The sequence below is a fragment of the Typopeltis vanoorti genome, chromosome 18, assembly GCF_054136105.1.
Source record: "Typopeltis vanoorti isolate ZY-2024b chromosome 18, IOZ_Tvanoo_1.0, whole genome shotgun sequence".
Classification (NCBI taxonomy): domain Eukaryota; kingdom Metazoa; phylum Arthropoda; class Arachnida; order Uropygi; family Thelyphonidae; genus Typopeltis; species Typopeltis vanoorti.
Window position 1 is genome coordinate 53,071,715 of NC_143566.1, and position 22,943 is coordinate 53,094,657.

The window sequence follows — 22,943 nt, forward strand, 5'->3', positions numbered from 1 at the left end:
TTGTATACAGAGGCTGATGGCTTCACATCAATTGCCATAGTATCCCATTATGCAAAACACATATCCTTACGGACATGTATAATGCTATGTGCCTTATGGGAAGGGCCACTACGTAGACTGGTTTTGACCTCCATTGAGGTATAATCATTGGGAGCCAAACTCAGAAATGATACCAAGGATGAAGTCATGCAGAAGTCATATTGCCATATACAAGTAATCAAAAGGTGTCATACCTTATTAGGGATGATACCTTTTAAAATACTAGGGATTAGAGATAGATGTTGAAAGTTTTTTTTTTTCCCATTTGGTCATACTACTTCCATATACATTTCCATATATATAGCAAGGATGGCCAACTATGCATCCTTTTGGAGTCAAAATAATTCCAAATAAGACTTAGAAGAGCCGCAATCTTTGACTGATGCAATGGTATGGGAGTCAGTGAGCGTGCGCATGGTGAGGTTGTAACGAGCTTGTAAGAACTGCTTTGACTAATTACACACCTAATTTTAAGGAGCTTATTAAGAAAATGGATACAAGGAAGGACTCTACTAGTAAATAAAATTATTGTGTTTTGACTTTAAAAATTATTCTAGTTGTTCAAAGTAAACTTTATTTAACATGTTCGCTGCCAACTACGAGTATACTCATAGTTGGTAAACCAGCTACACAAACCAGCTACGAGTATACTCGTATGATGCTTACCGCCGGCAACGAGATTACTGTACTGACCTTGAAGAAGAGAAAATGCTTGGCTTGTGGAGCTAGCATCAAAACTGTGTATTCTCATAGACAGTATATGCTCTGCACAAGCCAACTACGAGTATACTCGTATGACGCTTGCCACCACCAACGAGATTACCATACTGACCTTGAAGAAGTGAAATTGCTTGGCGTACGGGAACAGACTATGCCGAAGTAGCGTGGCAGCAAACATGTTAATGTGTTTTGAATTAAACTCTTGTTTATTGCAGTAATTTTTATTAGTCCTGTTTTTCTCTTTGTCTCTTTTCTCTCTTTTTTTTATTTTGTTCCTCTTTTTTGTTGTCTCCTCTTCTCTTTTTGTTTATTTTTTCCTGGTAGATCGTGAAGAGCCACATGATGTGTGGACGCAAGCTGCATGTGGTTCGCGAGCCACATTATGGCTACCCCTGATATATAGTAATAAAGTGTGACACCTTTTGACTATTTGTATATGGAAATATGGTCTTGCATTATTTCAACCTTGGTATCACTTCTGCTCCCACTGATAAGACCTCAATAGAGGTTGAAACTGGCCTGGGTAGTGGTCCTTCCCATAATGCATAGCATTATACATGTCTGTAAGGATATATGCATTACATTATGGAATACTAAAGCAATTGATGTGAAGTCATCAGCCACTCGTGAATTGACTTCACAATCAAACTATTTTTATTTTTTATATCTGATCCACATGAAAGTCCACAACCTATAACCAGAGGAATAGAAGAAAGGAGGCATCTGTTCACATTTTGCTTGAACTGCTGAGGGTTGTAATCCCTGGGATAGGCAGAGTGGGTGAGACTGTTTCAAAGGACAGAAGTAGTGAAATAAAAGAGGAGGCAGTGAAGTTGGTTCAGTGAGTTTTAAGATGGACTGTAAAAAGGTGTTGGTTAGCAGTGGGTCTTGTTTTCATGATTTTGGAGGAGAGTGCAGGAATAATAGTGGCCAATTCAGCAGAGCACTGTCCATGAAAGTATCTGTAGAAGAGGCACAAGGCAGAAACTGAATGTCTGTGAGAGAGGGATTGAAGCAGGTTGTGAGAGAGGGATCATCGATTAGCCTGATTCCCCTTTTTGGGATAGAATCAAGCAAATCTTAGAAAGGATTTTGGAGCACCACTCCAAATATGGGAGCTGTATTCCATGTGTAGGCAGATTTGGGCTTTGCATAGAGTTAGCAGCTGTGAAGGTGAGAAGTAGTTTCTTGTGCAAAAACGTACACCAAGTTTTTGGTGGCTGCAGAAGCTACAGTTGAAATATGGTTGTGCCATGAAAGATTGGAGGTGCAAGTCAGTTTAAGAAGAGAAATCTGATTGTGTTCGTTTATCTCAATGTTACTGAAGGTAAGGGAGAGGGATGCGAGCTTTTTCTTGTGAGAGATGAGACAGAACTGAGTTTGGGTGGCATTGAAGTTTACAAGGTTGTCCTTGCCCCATTGGGATATGGCCAGGAGATCTGAGTTCAGATCCCTTGTCATGGTAGATCTTGAGGATTCTAATACTTGAGTACTTAACAGGTTTGTCAAATGAAAAGGAAGAATGGAGTATACTGTCATTAGCAAAGCTATGGATAGGATTGAAAGTTTGTGAGAACAGGTTGTTTATATACAAGAAGAGGAAAGTACAGAACTCTGGGCTACTCCTGCACTGGTGGGGAAGTCTGAGAGTAAGCTGTCCACCATGACACATAGGGAGCGATGAGTGAGAAAATTGGTGATCCAGTTGCAGAGTGAAGAAGGCAGACCATAGGATGGCAGTTTGGTGAGTAGGCACTCTGTCAACCCTGACCAAATGCCTTTGTGATGTTGAGGTCAAACACATGAGTTTTTCCAAATTTATCCATGGCCTGGGTCCATAGGTGGATGGTGAAAGCAAGGAGATCAGCAGTGGCATAATCCATACTGCTAGTTATTGATTTAGTTGGTATGTCTACAAGTGATTCAAGAATTGGTTGTTGATCACCTTCTCCATAATGTTTGAGAGAACAGAAGTGAGAGAAATTGGAGACTGACTTTTATCACCATTCTTTGGGAAGGGCCTGGACCTGTTTCCATGTTGTCGGGTAGATGCCAATTGAATAGGATATATTGCAGAAATTATACAGGATAGATGTTAGTTCTGCGGCACACTTTTTTAACATAATAGGTAGGACCACATGCCTTGTTTGTGTTCAGGTTATTGAGGATTCTTCAGATTTCTTTTTGTTGGAAGACTATGGTAGACACGAATGGAGCTGTTCTTTGTGGAGTAGAGGGTCATCAATGCAAGAATTAGAAGAGAAGAGTGCAAGTAATTAGCATTGTCTTTTGATGAAGTGACTACAGTACCATCTGGATGTGAGAGCGGTGGAAACCTGGGTGGGCAGAAATTGCATCCAGTATCCTTGGAAAGGGACCAGAAGGAGCGAATGCTATTTGGGCATGAGGCAAGTTTGCAGCATTTGGCCCTTTCAAAGAGCAATTGGTGTGTGCTGTAGTAGCAGAGAGTGCAGCTAGAGTTTTGATCTTGACCCATTTGTGGTAAGCAGAGGTTTTTTATTTTACATCATTGGCACACTTTTTTTGAGAACCAAGGCTTGGATGGTGGCTGAGAATTTGGAGTGGAATAAGGGATGAAAGTCTTCATTCCTGTGAGGATGATTTCTGTTATTTGGTCTGAGCAGGGTGTTTGGATCAGAAGAACTAAAGCAGTAATCAGACCATGGAAAGGAGGAATAGAAGTCATGGGGGTGGGGTCTTCTAAGTTGGCACCCTTGTAGTGTCAAAGGACATGAGACTGTTAACTGGTAGATGTAGGTTGTTCTGCAGCAAAAGAGACGTGAATGAAGTTGTGGTCCGAGTTTTCAAGAGGAGAACTGACAACCACAGTATACCTGGAAGGAGAGCTTGTTAGGAAGAGATCAATGACCTCCTAGATGAGTCTTTGATTCCATGGGGTCTTGGGTAATAATAATAATAAGTGTGTGTGTGTGTGTGTGTGTGTGTGTGTGTGTGTGTGTGTGTGTGTGTGTGTGTGTTGGCAAATTGGAGGTGATTGTGTAACAAATGCTGTCTGTTTTCCTATACTTGTATTGTAATATCTTTATTTTCTTATATCTCTGTTCTTTAGCTTTATCTTTCATAAACTTTCTCACTTATTCTGTTATGTACTATGTTTTTCCAGCTTCCATATTTATTAGTTGTATGCCTTTGAACACTGAAAAATTTATTTGTCAGACTGCACCATCAATATATAAAATATTTGGCATAAGACTCAATAAAACTTCCGGTAGATCTCTCTCTTACTAGCATAAATTCCGTCAACAAAGTTTATATAAACAGTCGTGGTTCTTAAATAATTAAACTGTGCTTTTAATGCCTTAGTTGTTCCCCCACTCACAAGCCCAATTTATTCAGGAACAGTGCAGTTGTAAAATAAAGGATCAGGCAGCACTCTTTTAACAAATAATTAAAACACATTTATTTACATTAATATGAAATATACATGAATCAAACAACAGGGAGATTGCTTTCTACCCATCTATGAAATCTTTAGCATAAAATTAGAACCCTTTCACTTCAACACTAAATCTCTAAAACTTATTTACTCTCTGCTTACAAATTCAACTTATTAAACTTCTAGTTTACTTGCTAAGAGGTTAGTTTTTACAAATTAGATATCAATTTCTAACATGCCAATTGACTCTCTTATGGACACTTCTTGTTACCATTAAACTAATTCTTAACATTCCATATACAACATATCTCCTAGATTATAAGAGAAAATATACAAAGGGAAGTAACTTACAGAGGCTCTGTATAGCGCATTCAGTCTAGAGTCTTTTACTAAAGTCTTAATAGCTTTTCTTTCATCTCGATTTTAGGCTTCCTTCAGGAGTATCTTGCTACAGCAGTATCACTTCGGGATATTAGTGGGCTTTTTGGACTGCAATCTGCAGTACTCGAATAGCACATACAAGAGGTTTCAGCATACGTGCAAATTCTCCTCTGGATCCTTACTTTGGGAACATCACTTCTGCTACTAATCGCCGATGACTGATCTGGCTCTCTTTGGTAACAGTACTTCACCTTTTGCTCTCTTGGCACCTGGATCTCAGCTCTCCTCTTTAGTAACTGGGGTCTTGCCTCACCTCTTTTCTCTGCCGGCGCTGCTCTGGTTCAGACTCTGCTTATGGTCTGCAGCTCGGCTCCGCTCTGGTTCTGACTGCCTCTGATTCTGACTTCTTACGACTCTCTGCTGATAACTGGAAGCCCCCTCTGCTCAGCTCTGTCCCTTTTTATTATGCCTTCTCTGAAACCTTGCACGAAGGGTTGTAATCCCCTAAGAATTCGGCATGACTCTTTCATTTTCTTTTAAGTTCAACCCGCTCTTTGCTCTCTCCTTGACTCTTCTGATCATAAGTTGCCGGCCAGCGGAAAGTTGTTTGAACCTTTTAGACTGACTTTGGAGGTGTTTATGCACAGAGCTTGTAAGCACTTTCTCATACACACAAAAATCGTAAACAACCTTTCTTATGCCCTCATAGAGAGCTATTACACAATGTTCCGGTGGCAAAACATTGCCTTTGTTTTTGACATTCTAAAATATTCTTGTTAAAGGAGTAAATACAGTTAATTTCCATATGGTTATTTACAATAATATCTAGCATAACATATATACAAATGAGGATATTTTTACAATATTCTCATGGGACTTGACCTCTGTAAAAAAAATCAATGTAAAGCACTTTGGTATTTTTAACATACATAGAGTTTTCACCAGTCATACAGGCTGATCTGAGATGGTCATTGTTGGTGGTAAACACCTCAGCATCTGCCTGTATGACTGGTGAAACTGTAGAAGAGGAGCCAATATGAGTTGTGGACATTGAAGTCCCCAAGAAAGATGACTTCACTATTGGGATACTTAGGCTGTGAAAAGTCAAACTTTAGAGAGAGAAAGTTGACAGAGTTTGTAGCGATTGAGGGAGCATATGAAAAGGGCAGGTTGAGTTGATAGAGAAATTTTGAGCTAAAGCAGATCAAACGGGGGGGGGGGGGGGGGGAATTCAAGGATTTGCTGTCTCTGGCATGGTATGTCGATTCTCACGAATGCACAAATGCTATCCTTGTTGCAGAAAGAGCTGTGTAATGTGAGTTTGAGCAGTTGTGGTGTAAAGTGCATATTTAGGATGCCAGTTGGGGTTCTGTTTGCTTACACTTGGATAAAGGATGAAACCAAGAATATAATCTCTTGGCATCTTTAATTTATAGTATAAGCAAGTATAAACAACTTTCATCATCTATCTCTAATCCAGAGTATTTTAATAATAAGTTGTGACACCTGTTGATTACTTGTATATGGAAATATGACTTCTGCATTACTTCAATCTTGGTATCACTTTTGGGTCTGGCTCCTACTGATGAGACCTCTATAAGGTTTGAAACAGGTCTGAGTAGTAGACCTTACCATAATGCATAGCAGTATATACATGTTTGTAAGGATATGTGCATTGCATTATTGGATACTATGGCAATTGATGTGAGTCATCAGCCTCTACAGTGGCTAACTCGATTGAACTTTAAAGCTTTAAATTACAAATCCCTTCCACTGCTTTAAAATTCAGAAGTATTCCTAAACCTTCTTAGTTTCCACATTTCAAAAGCAATGTTGGAATGATTATTGTACTGCAGGCAAAGTAGCTGAAGTCTTTTGAAATTTTTTGAAGATACCCCCCCCCCCCCCAACAACAAACCTAATTGCTTTCAATTGTACCTGAGCCAAAGCAAGAAACATCTGAGGATCAGAATCAAAAGGAATCCTGGATCCAAATCTATATCCTCCATAATAAGGACCACCAACAATAAGGAAGTCTGAGGCAAAATCTGGATAATGAGAGTAGGTACGAGGGTAATCTGAAAAGTTCTCAGCCTAACAATGAAAACACGAATTTATAATTTCAAAATGTTTTTATTTTTCAACATAATCTCCCTTAAGACTAATACATTTATTGCAGCCATGCTCCAGGGCCATTTTCCCTGTAGTGGTTCTCAGTAAGGTCTGTAAAATACCCCTCTACAGCTGCAATCACCTCTTGATTCAAAGAAATATGCTGCCCAGCGAGGAAAGAGTTTTAGTTTTGGGAAGAGATAGAAGTCAGAGGAAGCCAAGTCTTGGGAATAGGGTGGACGTTTGAATAATTCATAGTGCAGATCCCTTAATTTTTCTATTGCCAAAACACCTTTGTGGGCAGGTGCACTGTCCTGATGAAAGATGATTTTTTTTTTTTTTTTGCAAACTGGGTCTTTTCTCACGAATTTTTTCATCTAGTCTGGTTGATTGGAATAATATTCCCCGGTTATTCTTTTACCCTTTTCAAGATAATTAATAAAGAAAATGCCTTTAGCATCCCAAAACACTGATGCTATGACCTTTCGTGCTGATGGAACCGACTTTGTCTTCTTTAGTGCTGAATGACCGGCTTCTGCCCACTGTTTTGACTGCTGTTTGGATTCTGGTGGGTAATGGTGAATCCAAGTCTCATCCATAGTAATAAATCGACGCACAAAATCTGTTTTATTCTTGTTAAAATGCTCCAAGCACAGTTCAGAGAAATTTTCATGCGAGTGTGTTTTTGATCTGCTGTGAGCAAGTTTGGCACTCATCTTGCACAAAGCTTTTTCATATGCAATTCTTCATGGAAAATATATTCTAGACGTTCTTTTGAAATGCCTATAGTCTCAGCAGTTTCATGCACTTTGACTTGCTGATCATCCAATACCATATTGTGCACTTGATCAACAAGTCAAAGTGCATGAAAATACACTTTTTGGATGTCCTTCACGTGGATCATCTTCAAGGCTGATATAGCCACATTTAAACTCGGCAGCCCATTTCTTAATTGTCAAAAACGATGGAGAAGAGTGCCCATAAACTTTTATGAACTTCAAATGAATATCTTTTGGCATTAAACCTTCTTTTATAAAGAATTTTATAACCACACGATACTCAATTTTATCCATTTCAAGGGACACAGACAGCAAAACAAACTACTTGATAGAATGACTTGCAGTTTCACATGGATGCTTATGACAGATGTACCAACTTCGAAAAATAAACTCTTGTTTATAGTGTTGCCATCTATAGTTGAGGCCGAGAACTTTCAGACCACCCTCGTCCATGATTAGATTTCCTGTTGATCAGCAGTGATGGAATCCATACTGGTGGTCATTTATTAGCTGGATACCTTCGAGGTAGTGTAGGAGCTGCGAATTGATGGCTCTCTCCATTACTTTAGATAGGACTGAGGTGAATGAGTGAGATAAGGCAGATTCTAGTGGAGTAAGAGAGTATACAGGAAACATAGGAGTCAGTTCTGGTGCACAGATTTTCAGGACCAGGAGACTTTTCTAATTTAGACAGTATTTTTCTGATCTCTTTCTGGCAAAAGGATGTAGGGGAAATTGTATATTGAGCTTCTGGAATGGTTGGAGAAGGGGGGGATTTACCAGTTATGCATAAGATGTAAAGTGTGAAGCCAGGAGATTATTTTTTTTTTTGTGTGGTGATGAAGCAATAAAGCGATCTGAGTATGATCATAGTGAGAATAGTGTTGGGCAAATGCTATGACCAGTTGCTTTGGCAAGAGACCAAGAGGCTCAGCTGTTTGGAAAGGCTGCAAGTTTCAAACTCTGTTTTGGAAGCATTGATAGTTTTCTTGCAGCTGTTTTGGGCTTGAGTTTAAGCGCTATAGGAGGATTGAGTTCTTGATGTGAGCCAGTTGTAGTATGCTTGATTTTTTAATTGTACAGCCTTGGCACATCTTTTGGAGAACCAGGATTTAGTTCGGGCACAGCAGTTCAGAGATGTGCCCAGGCTGTACAAATAAAAAATCAAGCATATCACAACTGGCTCACATCAGAACTCAATCCTCCTATAGCGCTTAAACTCAAGCCCAAAACAGCTGCAAGAAAACTATCAATGCTTCCAAAACAGAGTTTGAAACTTGCAGCCTTTCCAAACAGCTGAGCCTCTTGGTCTCTTGCCAAAGCAACTGGTCGTAACATTTGCCCAACACTATTCTCAGTAGGGATTACTTCAGTCATACATTCAGTGTATATATTTGAGTTGGAAGGTCAGAAACAATAGCTCAGCCATGAGAATGAGGCACAGAAGTTGTCCCACTTGGTACTGTTATAATGCCAAACTATTGTATGGGAGTGGCTGTGTAAGTGTTGTTGCATTGAATTGTGGGGCAGAATTACCTGTGGGGGGCCAACTACATTCACTGTGCATTTGGAAGTGTCATTTGTGAGGAAGAGATCTAAGGTGTTTGGGTTATCTGGTTAGCATGTGAACAATTTATGTAAGGTCATTGGTGATGGCAAAAGTTTCAGCATCTCTGCAATACAGCTATCTGCTGGATCTGTACAACTGGAGGAGGAAAGCCAGTTGGTGTTGTGGAGGATGATTTCACTGTTAGGGAAGTGGGACTGGAGAAAATCAGTTTTTAAGGAGAGGAAATTAAAGAGATCAGAGTGATTGGTGGAATTAAGGGAGCGATAGAGACAGCAAATGAATCTGACTGAGTGGGGAAGAGAGATTTTCAACCAAAGAAGGTCAAAGTTGGGCAATTCTAGGTTGGGTGCTCATGGCAAAATATATCAGAGCAGTAATATACACAGACATAAATACATAAACATCCTTGGGTCGAAAAAAGTTAAGGAGCATGTAGCTTGGAAGGTTGAGATGAATAGTACTAGGGAGAGGTGAAATTTGAGTTTCTGCCAAAAAAAATTAGGTGGGGGTCTGGTAGACTGGAGATGATAGTTGACACTATTAAGTTGGAGTTGAGGCCACAGACGTTAGTGAAGTGGATATGCAAGGCTCTGTGGGGCACATATTTGACTACAAGGGTCTCGCACATTTCCTGTGCAGTGTCTGCATACTGATCTCCATGGTGGCTACTAGTGTTACCACTTGATTTTTGCACTAATTTAATTGTTTGTAGTCTGTGACCCATTTTGGTATTTTTCTTCAAGTTGTTTTTTAAGTTGACATCCTCGTTCTCTCTGGGCAAAAGTTAGGTCATCTCGAGTACATATGAGTGACTGGGGGTGACTGTCATTGAACTTGTTATTAATTGCAGTTATTAGTTTAGATGTGTTTGCCGATGTGTCACAAGTCACTTTCATGATGCGTGGAAAATTCCTTCCACCCTTTCTTTTATTTATGGGTCCAAAACAATGGCACCTGATAGTGTTTCTAGAATCAAAGTTGCATTCGCTAATTTGCTTATGTCATCTTTTAGGGGTTTGCCAAATAATCACATTGAATTTCTTGTTTTCTGCCTCGATCAAGTCATGTACCATTGATGCGATTAGGTCTCAGAGTCATGTAACTTTATTATTTTCTTTTCTCCAGTTTTTCCTCAAAATTTCTTTTTGTCTGGTATTTTCTACTTAGTATACAGGCTCTAAAATTTTCACTAGTGAGACAGAAAAATACCAGGAAAAAAAGAAAAAGAAAAAAAAGCCAAACCAAGCACAAACATGCCAAAATCTCTACAAAAATAAACTAACTTTTATAATATCCAAGGCAGTAAGCACCAATATAAATTATGTATACCATCACTTACAGAAATCCAGAACAAATTCTCTACTTTTGACATAAACCCAAATTGCAATTGCATGAACCAGAGTCCACCTTCAGTGTTGAAACAACTCCATGATTCTTTTCTCCACAAGAATGGCACCTATGTCTTTGTGAGATCCAATGTTGTTGCCAGAGAATATCTAATTTAGGATACACTGCATATGACCTCCTCTGGCACAAAGTTTCCTTACCTCATTTGCTAACATTCGTGTATTTAAATGCTGTATTTACCATTCTCCAAACTCTGAATAGAACCCTGGCCTTTGCAACTGCTTATCTGTGAAGCTTGGCCTTCTGCAATACAGCTATCTAAATAGTGAAATCATCATCATCCTACGTGACCTTAATGTCCACAACTCCAACTGGCTCCCCTTTTCTAACACCGTTTACCAAGAGATGAGATGCTGATGGACTGTACATCTATGTACCGATAATTTTATTATCGGTACATAGATGTACATAGTCGGTACATAGATGTACCGATTATGTAGATGTATGATATTATGTACCAAAATTCCTGATAATCCTCTCCATTCTCTTAATACCTCTGAATTTTTTTTAACCATTCTCCTTCTGTACACAAAAGAAATCTCCACTCCTCAAGGTAACTCAGATCACAACAACCTTGTGCAAATTTCCTCTCACATAGAACTCCCTCCTTCTAACTACTCTCAACCTTGGGTCCTTTGGCACTACTAAGGTACAAAGTAGGAAGACTATTGGAACTTACTGCTTCTACTCTTCTAACCCAAATGTCTGCTCTGAGTAAGTCACGAAAGTAAGTCATGAAAGCCTTCAGTCCCAGTTCTACCCAAAATTCTCATTCCCTTTCATAGTCCTATTTCAAAAGGAGGTTTACATATCAAAGCAGTTGAAGACAAAAAAATACTCAGCTTATATTGTGGTTTGCAACAAGAACCCCAGCTTCATACTAAGCCTATATTGAAGCACACAATAAATGCACAACAACAATTAGTAAATCCAAATCAATCTGATTCATAAATGCCAAAAGCAGAAAACAGACCTCCTCTCCTTCTGGTCCCTTGAAAAGGGCCATTTTATACTCCTCATACATCTGGTGTGTCTGATATCCTTCCATAATTACTTATTTTTCCATAGTATTAACTTATTTCATTGCTCACCTTGTTTCCTACTGTCCTATTTATCTGCCAGTTCTTGGCATATCTTTATGATAACTATGTCAGTTGTGTACAGTGATTTCTGTAATTATTGACCTTATAGTTCCACATATATCTGTTTTTCATTGAAACTGGTTCCTGCTTAGCATCTCCTAATTCAATATGTTACGATCACTCTCACCAGCCAATTTCATACTTGGTATCAGTATCATAACTACATCCAATACCCTAAAAGCAATAATCCTGTAGAAACTTTGGAAATTCACTATGTTTTCTTCAGGTTACAAGAAAATGTTTACAAGTTTTATTTTTTACAGGTAGATGCTTACAAATTGTGTTTTTTTACAGTTAGATTCTTACAAACCTAACTTGTTAAACAAGTTTGCTATGGGAGCATCCACTTGTAACAAAAATAAGAAAGAAATGAAGTATTTAAAAGTAAAACACATGATATTATTTTTAAATTGGTAGTAATTTTGGCACATTTCCCTTTAATATGTTTACAACATAACACTGCTATTGTAGTGTTGATATTTCATAAATTTTGCTTAATGGAGTTTAGTTGCAGATAAATTGGGGACACAAAGTTATCTGGAGTTGTTTCACCTTTTTACGATTAACAACCAATGAACATAGCAAAACGCATGATAATAAAAGTAAAAAAAGATGTACAAATTGGGTTTTATGAACTCTCAAATATCTCAGCAAAAAATTTAAAAAAAAATTTGATATGAAAGAGATATCAGAAGATTAGAAAGCGTCACTGTATGGGGATTGTGATGAGATGAGGAGGCAGTGAGCAAGGATAATGACTGGTAGCGGAAGTGTGTTAAGAGAAAGGAGTGCAGGTTGTTAATGTGTGGAATAAGTTCGAAGGAAGAATTGAACAGTATGAGAATGATGAACTGCAGTTGAATGTTTTTTTGTGTGAGTCATTTTCAATTTGGAGAAACTACTACTGGAAGGGAGAGTAGTGAGTGCAGAGAATGAATCTAAGCAAGTAAGAAGTGATGTGAAAGAGCAGGAGAGATTAAACGGTGCTTATGAATGAAGAAGCGGTAACATGACATAAAGAATGAGAGAACAAGTGTGTAAGACAAACGGGGAGACTTTGGGTGGACAGGAGAACACAGTGTGAGAAAGAATGATGCTCAAAGAAAAAGTGAATGTTTATGTAGAAAAGAAGAGATTGGGATGTCAGAAAACAGTTTGATTTGAAGAAAGTTCTGAGATGGATAAGGAGAAAAAGAAATGGTTTAAGGAAGATACAGAGAAGTCACATCTAATAACTAGTAGCAATGAAACTTCTTAAAAATCCAGGAAATCATTGTTATGTTTGTATATGAATGCTAGCAGTACCTGAAACAAGAGAAATGAAATGGTTGCATTGATTCATTCACCCAAAAATTGTTGGAATGAATGAGACATGGTTGGATGAGGATGACATCCTGACAGGAATAGAGATGTTAGGATACAATATTTTGCATGAAGATAGAAAGCGTAAAAAAGCGAGGTGGAGTGCTACTGATGATAGAAAAAAAATTAAGTCATTCCAAGGTAGAGATGCAAGAGAAGAATAGCGATTATTTTGAGACAGTATGATGTGAGATGGAGGTCAATGGAATTAAATACTTACTCGGATGTTGCTATAGACTTAGTAATGTGGAGGATAGTGACCATGAAATGTATAAGCAAATTAGCAGATATGAAAAGGGTGATCATTATGGTTGTTTTAATTATGGCAATATAGATTGGGATGGCAAGATAGCAAATAGAAGGAAAATAAACGAATTTATTGAGTTTTTTAGGGGAAAAATCTACCTGAGAAAGTATGCAACAGAGGGCACCCTAGTATTGAAAATCTTGGATGGACCATCTCATCAGAGAATGTCATTATAAACGAGATGTGAAATCTCCCTCCACTTTGTGAACATGAGCATGACCATGAGGTGCTTACCTGGCTGGTTACCAGCCATGTGAGGACTTCTGTGAGGAAAAGGTAGTAGAACTACAAGGCTGGTAATTACGAGAAGCTCAGGACAGCTTGTAGCTGTATCATGGAATGAAGGGTTATGTGGAAAGGAGATCAATACTACTTGGGTGCTATTTAGTAGCACCCAAATAGTACTGTCTAGTAGCAAGCAGCAATGTCTAAATGTATTCCAAGGATCAAAAAGTTAAAGTAGATGCGAAATGGATGAATGAAGATACATGCAATACCGAGAAAGATGGCATTATATGGCAGCAACATAAGACTAGTGATAATAATCGATTTCATGAGTACAAAGAACAGGCAAGGAGGGTGAATCGAAAGTGCAGATGAAGCCAAAGAAACACATGGAGAGTTCTTTCAATATATATCTAGTGGGGGTGGGGGGTGGGAAGCAGTTAATGAGCAGGTCATATATTCACATTTCATCCTTGTGAATGTGACATCATGTGAGTTTGGAAACAAACTTGATGTTAATGAGATGATGATATATCGCTATGTATTTTCAAGGAATGTGCTAAGGAGTTGACATCTGTCTTAGAATATTTGTTTAATATGAGTCTTACAATAGGTCAAATTCTAAAGGACTGGAAGGAAAGAAAGATTATTCCACTTCATAAGGGAGGTTAGAGAACTCAAGAATCGAATTATATGCCAATCTGTATGTCAGGTGTTGTGGTTAAAGTGTTGGACAGGTTCATGAGAACCAGGATCCAGAATTGGGTTGACAACAGCGGTAAAAGTTTTGATGGATAACATGGATTGGCTTAGGAAGATCATGTTTTAGTAATCTACTTACTTTTTTCCAATAAGGTGACAGCTGCATTGCATGGGAGAGATGGATACACAGTGGAATACTTCAATTTTGCAGCTTTTCATAGATTATTACATGATAAGTTGATAGTCAAACTAGAGCAGATGGGGTTGGATATTAGACTTTCTTCAAAAATTGGATTGCAGATCAGCTGTCTGATAAGTATCAGCAAGTTATGGGGGGGGAGAGGCAATATTCTAGAAGAGAAGTTACTAGTGGTGTGCCTCAGGAGTCTGTTTTAGGGCCATTGCTGTTTAACCTGTATGTTAATGATAGTCAGAAAGATTTGAATAGAGATATTCAGTTATTTTCAAATATTGCAAAGGTTGGAACAACTATGAGGAGTAGAGCAGATCTTATGGTCTTAGAAGAAGACTTGAATAGACTGAGTGAATGGACAGTGGAGTGGGATGCCAGTTCAATGTTGCAAAATGTAAGGTTTTAAAATTTGGAAAACAAAGATGGGATGTAGAATTTATTCTTGGTGGAAATATATTGTTGACAGTGGAGGAAATAAGAGATCTTGGGGTAATGGTGGATAAGGATCTAAAATTTAGAGGATACATTGCCAAAATTGTAAGGGCAAAGCAGTGAATTCTGGCAATGATGCAGAGGACACTGATTTGTAGAAAAGAGGAGATTTTGGTTCCATTGTATAAGACCTTGATCACACCACACATATAGACTACTGAACAGATTTAGTAACTTGGTTTTCAGAAGGATGAAGAGATATTGGAAAGAATCCAGAGGTGACTGACCAAGATGGTTTCTGGTTTCCAGAATGTTGAGAATGAAGAAAGTTTGAGAAGATTCAGTTTGCACAGTATAGCAGATTATAGTTATTATTATTATTTGACACCTCCAGGTAGTCCAAGGACTCATCGAGGGAGGGCAGCTGCTCTACAACTCCGTCTCCACCATTCAGTCACCAACTGACTGCAACTACACCAATGCCATCTACTGCCGCCCACCACTGGTATTTCCACAGACAATCGCAAACATCCATGTCCACAGCCTTTTGGCTGGAGAGCAGATACGCTGTCCACTCGGCCAGCCAAGCCAGCAGATAGAAGAAAGAGGGGTGATATGATAGAGACATACAAGTTATAAGGGGGTTGTTATAGGATTATAGGAGGCTTTTCATAAAAAGGAGGGAGATGGAGGGAACGAGATGTCATCCCTGCAATCTTTATGAGAAATGTGTGAGAAAGGGAGTGAGAAGCAGGTGTTTTGCATGTATGGAAAGTTTGAATAATTGGAATACATTGCCTGAGAGTATGGTGTCTGCAGAGAATTTGAGTATATTTAAGGCACAGTATGATGAGCTGCATGTATCACAAAGTGACCTCCCTTGATGAAATCTCTGACTCCATAGCAGTCTTGGGATAATAATAAAAATCCTCTTAATTGGCATTAGATAGTATAATGTGTGGATAGTGTTGTTGTGTGAAGTTGGAGAATTGAGATGTGTAGATTTTTACTTGTGTGGTGGTGTCATCTAGACTTCTACCTTTCTTGCAACTTTTCTGTCTTTTATAAATATAGTTCAATTATAGTCTCATGTGGGATAGTAGTGTTTTTTCCTGCTGCACGAAGCAGTAATTGAGAAGTGAAAATGCACACATTCATGACTAAAGCAATGCAGTTAAGAGTTGACATTTTATTTTAAGCAGCACAAAACTGATATCCTCAAAAATGAGATCTTATATGCTTTTTTTTTCTATATCTTTAATTCACAAGTTCAGAGAATTATTGTCTGAACTTACCTTAAAAGAAATTTAAACTGATTAGTTGTCTGCTTCTTCTTTTTAAATCTGTATACTTTACAATTTGAAATTATATTCATATGCACTTATGCAAAACTTAGCAATTTCAAAAAATTCCTGACATCTTTAGAAATTATTTAACATTATATTTACTAGTATGCTAAAAGAAATAAATGCACTTACATATTTGGCACGGACATTATCTCTGAATTTGTAGTATCTTCTAGGTGGGATAGGAATCTTTGTATCATGGCTAATGTCACCCTAAAATTGAAAAGTAAATATTATTGAAGAATTCCACAATTTATGAAGAGGGACATAACATAATTCATGTTAAATACATTTCACACAATTCACAGGATTTGTATCATGGCTAATGTCACCCTAAAATTGAAAAGTAAATATTATTGAAGAATTCCACAATTTATGAAGAGGGACATAACATAATTCATGTTAAATACATTTCACACAATTCACATTATACAGAAATTAAGTACTTATATTGAAAAAAAAAAATTAAACAAAAAATGCCCATGCAGAAGAAACCTAGCTAAAGAGAGGTAATAATTTCTATATCTTTAGCATCCAAGTACCCTTTTGTCCCCACTTCTGGCATTGTAATACTGCAAAATCCCTGATCTCATCAACTTTTTGCAGCGCAATCTCATCATATAATATGGAACTATGTGGTTAAGTTGTTAGACAAGCTGATGTAAACTAGGATCCAGAATTGGGTTGGCAACAATGGTATTATCTTTTATGGACAGCATGGATTTGCTAAAGGGAGGTTTTAGTAATCTACTTAATTATTACAATAAGGTGATGGCTTCCTTGGACAGAGGAGAGGGATACACAGTAGTAATACTTAGATTTTGCAAAGGCTTTGATAGATTACTGCATGATAAGTTGATAGTCAAACTAGAGTGGATGAGTGAGCAATATCCTAGAAGAGGAAAGCCACTAGTGTTTTGCCTCAGGGGTCTGTTTTAGGGCCATTGCTGTTTAACCTGTATTAATGATATTGGTGAAGATGAGGATATTCAGTTTTTTACAGATGATGCAAAGTTGGAATGAACTATGAAGAGTAGAGAAGATGTTGTGACCTTACAAGAAGACTTGAATAAATTGAGTGAATGGGGATGCGAGTTCATTGTTGCAAAATGTAAGGTTTTAAAATTTGGGAAAGAAAGATAGGTTGTAGGGGATATATTGTTGGAGGCAGAGAAAATGAGAGATCTTGCGGTGATAGTGGATATGGATCTGAAATTTTGGGGACGCATTGCCAAAATTGTGAGGACAACAACACAAAGAATTCTGGGAATAATAAGGAAATAAGGAGATCACTGACTTGTAGAAATAAGGAGATTCTGCTTCCATTGTATAAGGATTTGATTAGGCCACACATGGACTACTGTGCCCAAATTTGGTCACCTGGTTTTCAAAAGGACAAAGAGATGTTGGAGAAGGTCCAGAGGCAACTTATTAAGGTAGTTTCTGATCTCTGGAATGTTGAATATCAGGAAAGGTTGAGAAGATGCAATTTACAGAGTCTGTTGATATGATGAAGAGTGGCAATATGATAGAGACCTACAAGTTAGTAAGCAGTTGTTATAGGATCTGTGTTGAAGAGGTTTTACAGAAAATGGTGGGAGGTCAGGGGAGAACCAGAGGTCATCCCTGGAAGCTGTATAAGGAGGGTGTAAGCAGGGGGAGTGAGAAGCAAGTTTTTTGCATGCCTGTGAATGATTGGAATGCCTTGCCTGAGAGTGTGATGTGTGTGCAGAGTTTGAGTGTGTTGGAGGCACGGTATGATGAGCTGTTTGACAATAGGACCTCCTGGCTGAATCTTTGACTCCATTAGGTGTTGGGATAATAATAATTTGCAATCTTGACAGTACAGTGTAATGCATATCTACACATACCAGCCACTGAATTAGAAACCTTTATGGAGATATATGTAAATGTCACTTATGCAACATATATAATGCAAAATACTTAGTCATGTGCATCACCATATGTTCTAGGCAAGTATTTATGAATGCTGCTGGTCAGTAATCATTAACTGTGTTGATCACAGTGGGAAAGGCAAAGGATCTTTCAGAGTTCAATGAATGGCTTATTGTGGGTTGTTGTCTGGCTGGTTCAATGATTTTGAAAAACAGCTGTGCTGATTGGTTTTTCAAAAGATGAGATATCCTGTGTGTTTAGACAGTGGAAAAACAACCCATATTGCTTGTTTAAGAGGTATAACTGTGGATAGTCTGTCAGGAATAAGATCGCCATAATCTGAGAAGGCTTGTACGGATAAACCGAATTTCTAATGTGCAGCCTTAATGAAGGCTGCATATTAGAAATAGCACAGAGGGAAATGAAGAGGATTGGTATTGGTAGTTGCATGTGTATATTGAAAATTAAAAAAAGCTGCGGCAGATATATATATATATATATATATATATATATATATAAAAAGAGAAAGGTGACCAGCAAACTCAAGAACAGTACCAGGCTCTGGCAAGAAAGTTGACCAGCATGGCAAGGAAGGCAAAATCAGATTAAGAGAAGAATCTAGATAAGCAGGCCAAAGGAAACCCCAAAGAGTTCTTTCATTATGGGACAAAGTAAGAGGAAGAATGACTATGAAAGAGTAAACTTAATGAGTGATGATGGTCGTGAGGTGACAGAAGCAGATAAAATAGTCAAGTTACTGAGTGACCACTTTGCAAGGTTATATCATTCTAGTGAGGTTACTACTCTAACATATGTGACAGACACTAATGCAGGAAACAGAGGTGGATGAATTGGAGGTTGTTAGGATATTGCAGAATCTCAATGTAAATATAGATGTTGGATTAGATGGGATATAAGCTTGGGTTTTATGAGAATGTGCAAGAGAACTGGCAATGCCTCTGACTAGGCTCTTGGTTACTTGCCTCTGAATCTTCACGTAAACAAGTACAGATAAGGAAGCCCTTATTCATCTTTATAAGGGCTTGATACATCCACATCTGGATTACTGTGCTCAAGTCTGGTCTCCTGTGTTTCTTCGGGATGAGGAAGTAGTGGAGAAGATTCAGAGGCAAGCGATCAAGATGGGGAGTGGTTTGTGGAATTTTCCCTGTTAGGATAGATTGAAGCTGTGTGGATTGCAGAAGTTGGTTGATAGGAGAAAAAGAGGGGATATGATAGAAACATTTAAGTTGCTTAAAGGGTTTTGTAGGACTGATGCAGGGGAAATGTTTCAGCACTTGGTTGGAGAGGCCAGACAAGGGGTCATCCCTGGAAGTTGAATAAATGTGTGGTTAGTAAGGGTGTGAGGATTAGATTTTTTGTTTGGAGAATTTTGAATGAGTGGAATGGGTTGCCAGTTTCAGTTGTGAGTGCTTTGTCTGTTAATGGGTTCAATGAGAGGTATGATAGATTGTGTGGATAGTTTGGGTCTCCATAGATGAGTCTTCAGACTGCATGATGGTGCCTATACACTAATAATAATAGTAATATATGAAACTCATGATCTTTGTGAAGTTTCTAATTCAGTGGCCAGTATGTGTATCATCATTGCCTTTGCGATTCCATGTATCATTAATGTACAAATTAAACAGCATTGGGCTAAGCACAGCACTGCATCACAATGCAATTCAATTGCCTTCTCCTCATGTTTGTTGTTATGTATGGTACTCTTTCATATGCATCAGCAAGACTTGAATCAGTGTCAGCTTCACATCCATCTCTATTAGCTCCAGTCTACTACACAGATTTCTGGAAAGTCTCGTAGCAAATGCCTAGCAAAATCCAACAGTATGACAGTATAATCATTCCCTTTATACAACTGAACTCTCACCTTATTAAGGAAAGTGAATAAATCACTAAGACTGGACCATTTACCTAAACATTCTTGAATTCTGGTCTACTTAACCAACTATTCTATATATTCCAAATATGTTGAGTATGAGAACAGACTGAGGGTATGTAGACTGCAAAGTTTGGTAAATAGATGATAAATATGGCAGGATATGGGGAAGGAACAAGGACAAAGAAACCATCTACGGACGTTGGCTACAAAAGTAAATGATAAGAGGATGAAAAGCACTTTTTTTGCATAAAGAATAGTTGGACCATGGAATGCAACACCTGATGGGGGGGTGAAGTGCAGAGAGTAAACAGGTTTAAAAAATGGTATGATCGGTTTTGTCTAAGTTGGGTCTCGCACAATGAATTTCACAACTCTATGGAGGTGCTGAATGTTAATAATAATAATATTAATAACCACTACTCCTGAGTATTAATAGTTCTATCAGTATATCTCAGGAGTAGTGAGATACTAATAGTTCTATAAATTGCAACCTTTGACTTGGGCTTCCCTTATAATGAGGACAATTTTATCCTACTACTCCATTTGAACTAAACCAGTGTCCACACTTAACTAGCATGGTCAGAGGTCTTGTAACTTCTGTTACATTTTTATTGATATATAAGCAAACATCCCATTTAATATTCCTGAATTCACATTCACACATTGAGATTTTATAAGCTACTAAGAACTTCCATTTCTTTCACCCACCTCTATTCTCACACTATGCCACATTAGTCACTGCATTACTTCAGCCTAGATGATATACCCAAAAGTGTTCACTGAGTAATTCTACTAGTTTTCTATTTCTGTCACCTCCTTAACACCTGTATTCATTAAATTTATTTCTTCAAAATCAATCTTCCTTCTACACTTGACATAGAAAAAGAGCTCTTAGGAATTTTGTTTGACCTGCTCAACTAATTTCCTTTCATTATCTGATCTGCCTTCCTTAAATTATGCTTGTTACTTTTATTTCTTGTTCTTTCTACCGTTTATGATTTTGTTAATAACATATCTTTTTTTATTTCCTCCACAATATTTAATTTATTTATTATTTTTGTTTTGCTTCTCTTGAATGATAATGCTACTTGTGCATTATATTTTTTACTCAGACCCATGAAAGATTGTAAGTGTATAGTACACTATTATTGTGGGTGGCTGTTTTTTATTTATTTATTTTTTTATTTTCATTCTTTTTTATATATTATTACTATTGTTATCCTATGACCTCCACGGCATCAAAGACTAATCACCCCTTGGCATATATACACAGCTCAATCATTCTATACCTTAAATACATTAATATTTTCTGCAGATACTATAAGCAAACATCCCAAACTACACTACAGGCAATGCGTTCCCATCATTCAACTAAGAATGCAAAAAAAACCTGCTTCTCACTTTGTTACTCACAGCCCTCCTTACACAGCTTCCAGGGATAAAGACTGTTCCCCCCCATCTTCTACCATTGTATGAAAAACCTCTTCATTCTTAATCTGATAAGAATCCCTTACCAACTTATATCTCTATCGTATCACCTTCCTTCTTCTATCCCCTAAGCTCGTCAACTGCATCTTCTCAACCATTCTTCATATTGAATGTTCCAGAGACCAGAAACCACCTTAGACAATAACCTCTAGAACAGTGCTTCCCAAACTTATGGATGTAAAGGCCCCCTTGGAAAAATTAAAATATTTCATGGCCCCCATGGAAAAAAAAATTCATAATACAGACATATATTATTATAATATTTATTATATTTATATTGAATACAAAACTTACACAGCAAATATTACATTTTTAACATCTTATGTACACATTTGACATGACACATTTAGTCTTAAAACATTTCAAATTTGTTTTCATTATTTCATGATCCCCCCTCAACAAAACTATCCTCTACCTCATTCGATATATCCCCACCAAATGTATCCTCTACATCCCGTCTTTTTTATCTGAATTTTAAAACTTTGCAACATTCAACCGGCAACTTCCCAACTGTGCCAAAACATCTGCTTTACTCCTCATGGTTCTTCCGACTTAACCCCTCATTCTATCCCCATTGAAATCCTCCTGAAACGTTGCTTACCAGTGGCCCTAAACAAACTCCAGAGGCACACCAACAGAGAATAATATCCTCTTCTGGGATATTACTCTTTTTCCAATGTACTTGCTGATACATATCAGACAGCTGATCTGCAATCCAATGCACTAGTCTAATATCCAACCCCCATCTGCTCTAGTTTGACTACCCACTTATCATGTGATAATCTATCAAAAGCCTTTGCAAAATTTAAGTGTTCCGCTGTGTATCCATCTCTCTCATTCAATATAGCTGTCATCTTATTGTAATATGTGAGTAGATTACTAAAACATAATCTCACTTTAACAACAGAGTTGTTAAAGGGAGATAAAGCAAGGCACTTTTCATTACTTGCATATGGAAATATGACTTCTGCATTACTTCAACCTTGGTATCATTTCTGGGGCTGGCTCCCACTGATGAGATCCCAATAAAGGTCAAAACTGGTCTAGGTAATGACTCTTCCCATAATGCATAGCATTATAATGCAAAGCAATTGATGTAAAGTCATTAGCCTTTATATACAAGAATCCGAGTCATGAAGTGACTTCATATGCAAAATTTGTTTGCTTACACTTGGATAAAGAATGATATTATTATTATTATTATCCCAAGACCTCAAGGAGTCAAAGACTCATCTGAGGAGTCCTTTTATCACAAACACATCTCATCATACTGTGTCTTAAACACACTCAAACTCCTTGCAGACACCACACTCTCAGGCAAGGCATTACAATCATTCACAACTCTGCACGAAAAAAACCTGCCTCTCACTCCCCTAGTCACACCCTCTTTATACAGTTTCCAGGAATGACCTCTGGTTCTCCCCTGATCTCCCACTATTCTCTGTAAAACTTCTCCACCATTGATCCCATAACAACTCCTTACCAACTTGTAGGTCTCTATCATATCTCCCCTCTTCCTCC

General features: G+C 37.9%; 1 protein-coding gene across 1 annotated transcript in view; it reads right to left on the bottom strand.

Annotated features, from left to right (window-relative positions):
* Nucleotides 1-22,943, bottom strand: part of LOC150096673 (twitchin-like) — a 2,440,784-nt gene that overhangs the window by 272,360 nt on the left and 2,145,481 nt on the right. The window contains exon 118 of the mRNA XM_090408679.1: nucleotides 16,268-16,348. Within this exon, the coding sequence (XP_090264805.1) occupies nucleotides 16,268-16,348 (81 nt within the window). The remainder of the gene's footprint in view (nucleotides 1-16,267; nucleotides 16,349-22,943) is intronic.